An 11,453-nucleotide genomic window follows, 5' to 3' on the forward strand; every position below is an offset into this window, starting at 1 on the left:
CCCTTGGACTAGCTGAGACGGAACTGAAGAGGTGAGACAGGATCTAGTAGAGTGTTCAAAATCATGAGGGTACGGATAGGGAGAAATTTTCCCCATTGGGTGAAAGGAGAACCATGGAATAAAGTCGAATGGCAAAAAGACATGGGAAAGAGTTGCCACAACAACTGGTTAGGAACTGGAATTTACTGCCAGAGATGTGGTAACAGCAGAGTGAGAAAGGGAAGAATTTGTGAAGGCGTAACACCATTTGGATTGCTTTTGTGTAGACCTTCTGGGGAGTTTGGTGGGTTTCAGGAATCCATCAATGAATGCATGTTATATCAAAAGAGAGTTCAATGTGTTCTAATTTCTGGAAAATACCTTTATAGATTTGAAATGTTGTCACCTCAAAGTCCATTGTCATCGTGTTATCTGTTGTGCAATTGGTCAACAAACCTTCTTGTCATTGAACCACTGCTTAAAGATTCAGTAGCAACTGAGGCCCAAAGATTCGGGTGTGATTGAGTGTCCTTCCAGTATCTAATTTTGCAATATGTATCACTGAACATCCTGTGGTGGGGCCAAGTCCAGGCCATCTTCAGGAAAAGATGCTTAGCATTTTAAGGTTTGTAAGGGTCATGAATCGAAGGCATGGTTGGGAGGTTCTTGGGGGGGAGAAGGTTGAATTAATTTTTTAGATTTATTAAATTTAGACAGGCAGCACGGAAACAGGCCCTTCCAGCCCATGAGCCCCAGCTGCCTAAATACCCCAATTCAGCTACAACCCCCATACATTTTGAAGTATGTTCAAAACATACAGGGGTACGTTTCATTACAAAACCTACCTTTAGATGTAGCTGCTGTAACAAGTTAGGAGGCACAGTCAAAGCTGCCGCGGTTTTCAGTTTGTACTTGTGACATCCTCTAATAACATCCTTTTTTTAAAAAAAAAATCACACTACAATCCAGAGAATATTTGATTCACCCTCTTCACTCACTGATCCTGCATCACCTTTCAGCATTATGACTTTGGTGCGACATCTGCTCTTTGTCCCAATGAATAACATATCAGAAGGTCACTGACTGAGCGAATCACTTTAATCACCTTGAATTTCTCTTACAGATTCCTGCAGTGGGAGATGGAGTTGACCACAGGGGAGTAATAAACCTTGCCATCAAATACATCCCAATAGGCACCTTAGGTAAGCATCAGGCTTTCTGTCGAAGGTACCTCTAAATATTTCCAGCAAACACAGTACAAGTACCTATCAATTTCTCTTTCATGCTTATCTCCCTTCCCACAATTGTTAATGATTTATTGAATATTTTAATAGTCCCACAGGGTCAGTGGACGGACCTTACTTCAATTTCTCTTTCTCCCTTCACATAAAGAGAATAGGCAGCTTCTGTTCATGCAGCCTTGCTACTTTTTTGGAGTACCGGGCGAGAAACTTTAACCTATTTTCTCACACTTATTTTCTCTATAGCGATTCCTCGCTATCCAGCTGGCTCATGCAAGACTTTATCTTTGATATCACATTTTCATTGGTAAAATTTCATCCCAGTTATCAACCAGATATCACACACCTCCAGCTCTCTCTCTCTCGCGCATGAGAACTTGTGCTCTGACTCACTCAGCAGCCTGGAAGATGGAGAAAAACTACACACTGCAGTTACACAGAGCATAGCCTGGGGTAGAGCCAAATTGTGTCCTTTCTGGCTGTGTCCTGCAGGAAATTGAACCCCTGATTTTCCAACAAGACTTTTGATATGGTTAGAAATATTGTTCTGATAGAAAGCTTCTCTCAGACAGTCATCAATAATACAAGGGCCAGTAATATCACACTGAGATTGCATCATGTTTGCATTTGAAATATGTGGGACAATCCTTTTAAGGGAAGCAGTAACAGAAGGGTTCGGGTGATAATGATACAGTTGCCTCTTGTGTCGGTGGGTGATTGAACTGATGAGACAAGGTTCGTGGGAAAAGTAGTGGTGTAATGGGATTGTTCTACAAACAAGCAGAGACATGTTGGGTCAAATGACTTACTTTTATGTTGTAAGGAAGAATGGAGAGCTACAAAATGGTAAATAATCTGGTAACTCACCTATCCACACTCTGCACATGGAGAGAGATTCAGGGTGGTTGGAGAGAATGGTGAGGTCCATTAGTTGCAGGGGCCAATTTCCATTCCCATGAATTGTGTGATGTATGGTAATTGACTGAACTGTCGAGTCATAGAACATTTATGACATAAAAGGAGGTGATTTTGGTCAACATGAGTGATGTTGGAGGACGTTAATTTTGTCCAGAATCTATTTTCTTATTTTTCTCCTGGAGTTGCTTTGATTCACAGGATGTTTAACAATTTATAATTGGCACTGAAAATATTCATTTTGGCTTTTATGTCATTCATTAAGGCACTGGGGATCCACCTACTGGAGAGGTGCACATCTGGATGAAATGCGCCAGGGATTTGCCACAGCTGCGATCGTCGGGAGTGGACTCATTTGTGAAATGGTACTTCACTGTTCCATCAATATTGTACACGCCACTACCTTGCAAAGTACAAGGAGATTAGTCACAATCTTGTCATCTATTCCAACTTTAATCCTTGGATCAAGTGTTGTTGATTTATCCTGCTTTCCCTTTATTCCATGTTAATTCAGAAATGGCACCAGGTACAGGTGTACAAATTTCAGATTGAGTTGTGCTGTTCTTGTTTAGTCTTACTCTGTTGTGTCTCCCTTAGTTACGTCCTACCTGACACAAGTAAGAAGAGCTACCAGAAGACCCGGATTGTAAAAAAGGACATCAATCCAATTTATAACCACACCATTGTATATGATGGTTTCAGAACAGAGGACCTTAAGGAAGCTTGCGTTGAACTGACAGTCTGGGACCATGAGAAGCTGACCAATCATTTTCTCGGAGGTCTCCGCCTAGGCCTTGGTACAGGTGAATATGGACCCAAACGAATGCCCCACCATATTTTCACAATCCTACCTCCCCATTCATTCATATGTAGAGGCATCCAGCTCCATTTCTATCCCCCAAAAACCCCAGTTCCCTCATCAGATTCAGATTTATTATCAGAGTACATACATGACATCACATTTAACGCTGAGATTCTTTTTCCTGCGGGCCAGGCAGAATTACCAGTTATTGGTAGTGCAAAAAAAAATATACACAACATACACATGTAGACTAATAAAGAAATATAAATGAACTGTGCCGTACAGAGAGGAAAATAAATAAAAATAAAGTGAAAAAGTAAAAGTCCTTAAATAAGTCCCTGATTGAATTTGTTGTTGAGGAGTTTGATGGTGGAGGGGTAGCAACTGTTCTTGACCCTGGTGGTTCGAGTCTAGTGGCACCGATACTTCTTTCCTGATGGCAGCAGCAGGAACAGAGCGTGTGCAGCTCTCTGATGTGAGCGTTCCCTGTAGATGCTCTCGATGGTGGGGAGGAATTTTCCTGTAATGTCCTGGGCTGTATTAACAGAGGTCAAAATCCCAGCCAGCACCCAATGCTGGCCATAGCCTGAGCCTGGTGACTGCCAGTATTCCTGAGCTCATCCGTAGAATATAGTACTTGGCAGTAAAAGTTCTATCTTCTCTATGAGCAGTGCCCTATCAGGGTGTAACATGTGTAGGGCAGCATGGTTGGCATAACAGTTAGGACCGGGGTTCAAACCCTGCACTGTCTGTAAGAAGTTTGTATGTTCTCCATGTGTCTGCGTGGGTTTACCACGGGGTCTCCGGTTTTCTCCCACTTTTTGAATCGTACTGGGGGTGGGGGGGTGGTGTGAAGGTTAATCAGGTGTAATTGGGTGGCACAGGCCTGTGGGCCGAAACGTCCTATTACCATGCTGTATGTCTAAATTTAAATTTATAAAAAGATTAGAGTGCATTAAAATTTCTAGACATTTCACGTGATATTAATAGTATTGAATTTGTTGTTTTTAATATGTCAGCTCCTTCCCAAGAAAAGAACATTTATAATTTTTAGTCCTGAACCGGAACATTTTGTATAAAATAATTCGCGTCAGCCTCTTTGATTCCCTTTCCAATGGAGTCGAGATTTGTTTTGCCTTATTTTGCAGCATTTCAATATTTGATCCATCTTGTGATGTTGGCGCCATCTAGTGTCGGGATAGGGCATAATTCCTGCAGGTTCCCTTGGTCTGTGCAGAATGCCCATTTTCCAGGCCTGCAGATATATGTAGCGGAAATCCACTGTATAATTCCATTTCTTTTTTTAAAAAAAAAGCACAATGTCTTTTAGAATGTCAGAGAGCCTCTTATTGAAATTACTCTTATTGAAATGAGTAGTTGACTACTCTTCAATACAAGTGAACTGAGACACTCTCAGCATGGGCGGATTTGAGAGATAATGACTGACTACTGTTTGGACAATCAGCCTTCTCATTCTCAAAACATGATCATTCTTCAGAAAAGAGGAAAATGCTGATGGCGATAATGGGCAGAGTACAGGTACAACTTCATTTGACCAGCTGTCTGTCTTGAATGGTCCACAGTTGGTCAGGGGGACTAGCGGAATGATGTTTGGGTGCAGACTAGAAGGGCCGAATAGCCTGTTATCTGTGCTGTAGTGTTCGATAGTTTTATTTTCTGTGGCAGAAAATAAAATGAAAATGTTGCCTGCAAAATTACTTTAATTTGTCACTAATGTATCTCAAAAGTTTAATTTCTTTTGCTGGCCCTTTACTCCTTCCCAGTACAACTTCTCAGTCATTCTGAATGATATAGATCTATGAATTCTGTTTGAAATATTAACATATTTCAATTTGTTGGTGAACACCAATAATGGGACATGGCCTTTTGAAGGAAAATGCTTTTGTTGTGATTAATCTAAATGACTATTCAAAATAGTATCTAAACTTTGATTAAATAATATTAATTTGATTTAAACATTTGCACTCATTTGGAATATGGACAGCATTAATTAACCGTGCTGCCCCATTGTTTATTGTTTAGCAGAGCAGTTAACACAACGCTATTACAGTGCCAGCAACCCAGGATTGAATCTGGCACTGTCTGTAAGGAGCTTGAATGCTTTCCCCGTGGGCTTCCTCCAGCCGCTTCAGTTTCTTGTAGGTTAATTGGGTGTATTTGGGTGGGCGGGCTCGTGGGCTGGAGGGGCCTATTAACCTGCTGTATGTCTCCAATTTTTTTAAAAATTAAAGTTATAAATTATTTCTGTATTCTTAGATTCTTTTGATACGACATAAGGCTAAGAGCACAGAATAGTGGTGGAGGTGAGCTTTATGGTCAGATGATGTTGATCTCAAATGAAGTTCATTCTCACCTATGACATTGCTGGATTATGATCCTGGTCCACCAACTAGCATTCGTAAAAAAATAATAGGAGTTGACAGTTTGTGGATTTATCTGGTCACTGGGGTTGACTTTTTCCATTTCCTCCTGTTCTACAGGATATAGTTATGGAATCTCAGTAGAATGGATGGACTCTACAGAAGAAGAGGTAGCTCTCTGGCAAGAAATGATGTCCAATCCAAATGAATGGATCCCAGGCTCCCTGGCACTTCGGGCTCAACTGGGAGGCAAAAAGTTTAAATGATGCAGGACTCGGAGCAAAAGAAAGATCTTTGTTGCCAAAAAAGGTCACTTGGACTTAATAAGAGAAGTGCTTGCAATATATTTTCCTTCAATATGACTGAGTATTGCTTTTGCATACTGGAACCTTGAATTCTATGTGCAGAAATCCATTTAAAAGCTTAAGCAAGAAATTCTATCTCAATGTCCCTGATATTTCCATCAGTATTTTTTCAGGGATCACTTCCTTCTTGCACACTGTTTTACCATGGGCCTCTCCGTCACACTGGAAGTTTTATTGGTGCAAGTTTCTGTTTTTCTAACTAATTTCTCTGTGATTCCCTGTACCATCTTAATGAAGACACCATCAGGAATACTCCAAGATTTTATGCCAAAGAGTGATTACTATGTGCCTGCGTCGGAACTCTCCCATTACACTGAGGGCCTGGTCTCAAATATGACTCCCAGAACACGAACTGCTTCATCATTACCAGCCTTTTCATCTCCAGTCTTAGCATCCAGATGGCTAAAGTGGATGAGAGAAGTTGTGGTGGTCTTTGAGGCCTATTGTGGGATCACCAATAGGAGTGTAGCTGCCAAATTAGCCTAAATGTGGTTCCATTATTGCTTATTTGAGCAATTTTTTTTCATTCCATTTTGGTGAAACCTCTTTGTCCTAGTAGAGGAATTTAAGCATGAAGCACCTCCTTTTTAAGAATGATAAACTGCTTTAGATGTACTGATACTGGTTATGTAGTACAGGTATGCATAATTTGGCGAACTAATCTAACAATAATTGGGACTTCTCATGGAACTCTAATTTAAAATCTAATTGAAATGCAGGAAAATGCCGAATCAATTTGTCCAGCACCCAAAGGTAATATTTATGAATTTGTCCCTCTCTTTCCCCCATTTTCCTGCACAACCCGCCAGTCGTGGTTGTGTTTAGAAATTTGGTCACGAAGTTGCCAACCCAGAAGGGATCAACGAAGGAAGCTTTTGTGTCACGAGTTGAAAGCAATGTTGTCTCTTTGAAGTACTGGTTGATGGATAAGGTAATTATTTATCATTCTATTTATAAATGGACCACTTGTTACGTGTGAAACAAAAATACATCGTTTCCTCCACTGGGGAAGAAAATCAATTTTTCTGAGCAGAGAAGTGCTGGAGTCGTGAGCTGAGATTTTATGCCATCACTTCATTGATAAGATTTAAGTGATTTGTTCAACTTGGCACCATTTCTTAATGGTTTGTTGCTGCTACTTTCTAAGTTTACATTTTGTAATATATTCTATGATAACTGCTATCTAATAATTAGCTATTGTTGATATGAAAAGAAAAAAAATGGTTTAATTGGCCCTGACCTACATTGAACACAAAATATTTTAATGCATATGAATGAACTTGAGTAGTTAACTCAAGTATTGTAGAATTTGTTGCTTTCACACAGAACTTTAAAAAAAAAACCATAAGATGACATTTTGGACTATTTTGGAATGATGGCAAAGAAAGAACAAAATATTGGGATTTAGTGTCTTGATTGTTCCTATTTTTTTCAGATTGAACTAACTTTTGAAAATATAAAACCAGAAACATTTCCATGCAATATCACTATTAGAAAAGGTCGATTTATCACTGATATAATAAATCAAACTCGCTTCTTGTTGGTGTTGTTTTAATTCCAAGCCTCATCATTGAACAACTTTGACAATTTTTTTTTAAACACACCACCCCCATCACTGTATCAACTCTTCTGTAAGGGCTAAATAAATGAACTTTTTTTATTTAAAGACTGGCACAGCATTTCTCAATTTTTCTTCAGCATGGCCTAACTGGAAATTCTTGTTACTCCAACATATGTGCAAAGTGCCTTTGTGAGTTTGCTATTTAATCTTTGTGCCCCCAGATTGGGTCTACTGTTGTAGCATATTCTACTATGGATCCTGTTGAACTCTGCTCATGTGGTGTAGTCCTGTTCTTCACACAAGCTCTTTGTTTACTCCGGTGTTGCTAGAAATATTTTTCATTCACATTAACCTCACTCACCTGAAAACAACATCACTGTGCTTCCAACTGAGTTCACAATTTGTGATATTACATGTCATAGGACCACTTGCCTGCAGTAGCTGCTGTAGAAACAGCAAAAAGAGAGAATGTAGAAACTAGTATGTGCATATTGAACTAATTTTATATTGTGCATTGTTCATTTATTTTATTTCAAATATCTTGATGATCGATTTAATAATATGAAATGGATGTTTACATTTCAGAGCCTTTCACCTCTTCATTTCAGAGCCTTTAACCTCCTCTCCAGCACAGTGTCTTCTTCACTTTTCACTGATCCCACTCATCGCCAAATGTCTTGGGGAAACATTCCTTCAACAGGTCTAATTTTACTGCTCGTTGCCTGCCATCTCCTGCACTAAATGTGGTTCCCTGAAGGCACCATCCAATGACATGGGGATGGGTTTCAAAATGGAGCCTAATGGTAACTGTATATACTTTAAACTTCCAACTCCTCCACTGTCATTGATTGATCAAATAGTTGGCCCACTGCAGATTTCCCAATTAGACCAAAACAATCACACAGATTGTGTTACAACCCCAATCTCTGAAATCACACTGTCCTTCAATCCTAAATTATGTATCTTAGAATCTCCTAATTATAAAGCAGATCTTTCAGATTTACAATCTATCCACTTCAGCTAAATTATTCTCTTTACATCCCCATTTCATCTTATCTACTGCTTAACACATTTCTCATGCCTTTTGTTATCTCTAGAATCCCCTATTGCATTCTCAAGTCCTTTCCAACTTCATATAAACTTCAGTTCTCCCATAACAGTAATATCTCAATATCCAATCATTCTTGTGTATGACTCAGCCACGGCCTTCTTTACAATTTTCGTAGCCTTCCCTGCAGATCTGGAAGCCCTGCCTCAACCTCTGATCTCACCATTGTCCACTGTGCTCTGAAACTACATTCCACTTTCTGTGGTTTCTCAAGACTCACATCTAACCAAGCATTTGGTGACTTCCAATATCCAGAATGTGGCATAACTTCTGCCCCAATCTTTGTCCTTCATAATGCACATTAAGATATATTTTGATGAGAAAAATCTTCCTGAGCCTTGTAGTTCCAAGGAGAGAGAAACAGTTTCTCCTTTGACTAGATTTAATATGTTTGCAATAAAACAGCAAAATTGATAACCTCAACACCTTCCCCCCTTCAGAACGTCTGAAGTGATATGACTCAAAAAATGAAGGGAAGAGATCCAAAGGTGAGAAGGTAGAAAATAAATTTACAAAGTAGCTTTCTCTTCATGTGTTTGGATGTAGTAGGTCAGGCTATTTGTTTGTACCAATTCATATCTGTGACTTTAAATCTGCAACTGTAAGTTAATCAAGCAGAAGTGGAAACAGATAAATATGCTACAAAGCATATTGTCTCCTCGTCATGAATCAGGGTTAATTGAAGCATATTTCCTCTGCAGACCCTTTCTTCCATGTCTGATGCCTTTAGATCTTGGATTATCAGCAGTGCGATTGCAGTTCAACTGAGATTTAAGATAAACTTTCACATTTTAATAAATGAAAAGTATTTGAAAAGGAAATCGAGTTGTTTTACAATTTGTCTAGAAGAGAAGTTGTCAAAATGATTTGGTGAGATGTTGTGTTTGAACTTTTGATTTTCACAGAGAATAAATCTTCAAGAAATGTTCTTGCCAAGACATCGTTAAAGCAAAAGAAAACCCCAAACGAGAAAATACGCTTTGTGATCGCTGTTGCAGATGGGAATAATTAAATTGGAGTAAGGATCTCTCAAAAAGAGCGAGTAATTTTGAACAGTCCTTTGTTCCTTTCCTGGCTAGCTGCAGTTGCCAGTTTCAACTATATAAACTATTTCCCCATTATATGGTGCAAATCTCTGCACAAAAGGAGTTTCTCACGTGTAAAGGTTCCATTAGTGTCATGTAATATTACATAGAGAATGTAACCTGCATGAAATTCATGAACTTTTATTGATTGTAAGGCAGACAGAGTCGCTACTTTGTCACAGAAACCTACAGCACCTGGTGTTTCTAGGTGGTCTCCCTGAGTATTGACCAGTCCTGTACCTGCTTAGCTTCTGAGATCTGGCTATTAGGTGCTGTGTTAGCCATAGCCCAGCAAAATTCACAAGTTAGCCCAATCTTTGGCACTCCTGAAGGGCTGAGGCACGAGTCGTCGACTGCCTGCTACTTTCCCTGGATGCTGCATGGCCTGTTTAAGTTCCTACAGAACTTTTATGTATTGCTCTAGTTCTCCACATCTGCAGAATTCCTAGTTTCGACTCCAAAATAAAAAGTCTGTTTGGCAGGCGGTAAATAAATGCAGGAACTGCAATTCCAGGGTAGCATTCTTTCTTCTTTGGCTTGGCTTCGCGGGCGAAGATTTATGGAGGGGTATGTCCACGTCTGCTGCAGGCTCGTTGGTGACTGACAAGTCCGATGCGGGACAGGCAGACACGGTTGCAGGGGAAAATTGGTGGGTTGGGGTTGGGTGATGGGTTTTTCCTCCTTTGTCTCTTGTCAGTGAGGTGGGCTCTGCGGTAGCATTAGTGGCCTCTGTTTACAGACTGAAGCTTTCCTATCAACTCAAGATATCCAGCAGGAGCTGCAGTTATATCTAGACACGATGGAGTAGCAATAAAAGGACGGCAGCAGGAATTGCAGGGATCATCTGACCATGATCGACCATCTGTGGGGCTCTGAGGCAACATCAAGCAAGCACAACACTCCAAAGGTTGTCCAACAGGGTTTGTTCGGGTAAAAGTCTGAACACCAGTTCATGCGTGTGACTGGCTCAGGTCGAGATTCGGGTTGGCTGATCGACAGGCGGAGTCAGCCCTTGGCTGGTCTTCCTGCAGGTGCAGAGATATTTCCCCCTCCCCCCCCCCCCCCCCCCCCCCACCCCCACCTGCAGTAGGCTGGTGGTCTTATCACCACACATTTCCTGGGGCTTGTAATAATAGCCTCAGTTGCTGTTAGGGTTAATCCTGTTCTGTGTTTGGCGGTGGTGGTGGGGGGGGGGATTGTGAAGGGTAAAAATGAACCAGAGTGGGCCATTCGGCCCGTCCAGCCTGCTCCGCCATTCAATGGCTGATCTGATGATAGGCTCGTCTCCCCCTCCCTCCCCCCCTATCCTTCAATTGTAAAACAAAATCTGGCCAACCTCGTTGTAAAAATGTTTACCGACTGCCTCAGTGGGCAGCGAATTTCACAGATTCCCCGCTCTCCAGGAAGAGAGGGAATTTCTATTCCCTCCTTATCTTAGCCCACGACCCTGGAGGCCCCCTGGTTTGAGTCTCAACCCCCCCCCCCCCCCACAATGTTGAAAGGCTTACAGAATTTGTAAAAACTAGTTATTTTCTCTCTTGATTTTGAAAACTCCCCCCTCCTTCCAAACGATCTTGTTCAACAATACCCCAGTGGCCAATTGCTGGGTGATGCATGCGCAGTGCAATGGGCTGGCAGTGGGCGAGATGCTGCGGAGGAGGAGGGGGGGGGTTGGTGTGTACACGGTGCTGATGTTGCAGTGATTTCATCAGCTCTCGGCCCGAGCTGCAACCCCGGCCCACAGCACCTTGCATCAGCCGAGAGTGCAACCCCCCCACCCCCGGGGACAGCTGGGCAGCCAGTTGCACCCACTATTTCTTGCTCAGTCCTTTTTAATTTTTTTGGAAAGCGGGTGTTTGTCCCCCCCCCCCCCCCCCCCCCCAGCCCCTGCGGTTCGCAGAGTAAAGAAGGTAGGACCGCAACTCAACACCGGAGTAAGCCCTTCGCTGCATCTCCTTTTATTATTGCTTCCAGCGAAATCCTGCGTCTTTTTAGGGAGGTCATTGCAAAAAAAAT

General features: G+C 41.4%; 1 protein-coding gene across 2 annotated transcripts in view; it reads left to right on the top strand.

The window, feature by feature from the left end:
* The window catches only part of LOC138740410 (synaptotagmin-like protein 2), a 76,898-nt gene extending 69,549 nt beyond the window's left edge, over positions 1-7,349 (top strand). For both annotated transcript variants that reach the window (XM_069892995.1, XM_069892996.1), the window contains 4 exons: positions 1,103-1,181; positions 2,401-2,500; positions 2,733-2,938; positions 5,439-7,349. In XM_069892995.1, coding sequence (XP_069749096.1) covers positions 1,103-1,181; positions 2,401-2,500; positions 2,733-2,938; positions 5,439-5,584 — 531 coding nt within the window. In that variant the 3' untranslated portion in view covers positions 5,585-7,349. The remainder of the gene's footprint in view (positions 1-1,102; positions 1,182-2,400; positions 2,501-2,732; positions 2,939-5,438) is intronic.
* The last annotated feature ends 4,104 nt before the right edge of the window (positions 7,350-11,453 follow it).

This window comes from Narcine bancroftii, chromosome 8, assembly GCF_036971445.1.
Source record: "Narcine bancroftii isolate sNarBan1 chromosome 8, sNarBan1.hap1, whole genome shotgun sequence".
Classification (NCBI taxonomy): Eukaryota; Metazoa; Chordata; class Chondrichthyes; order Torpediniformes; family Narcinidae; genus Narcine; species Narcine bancroftii.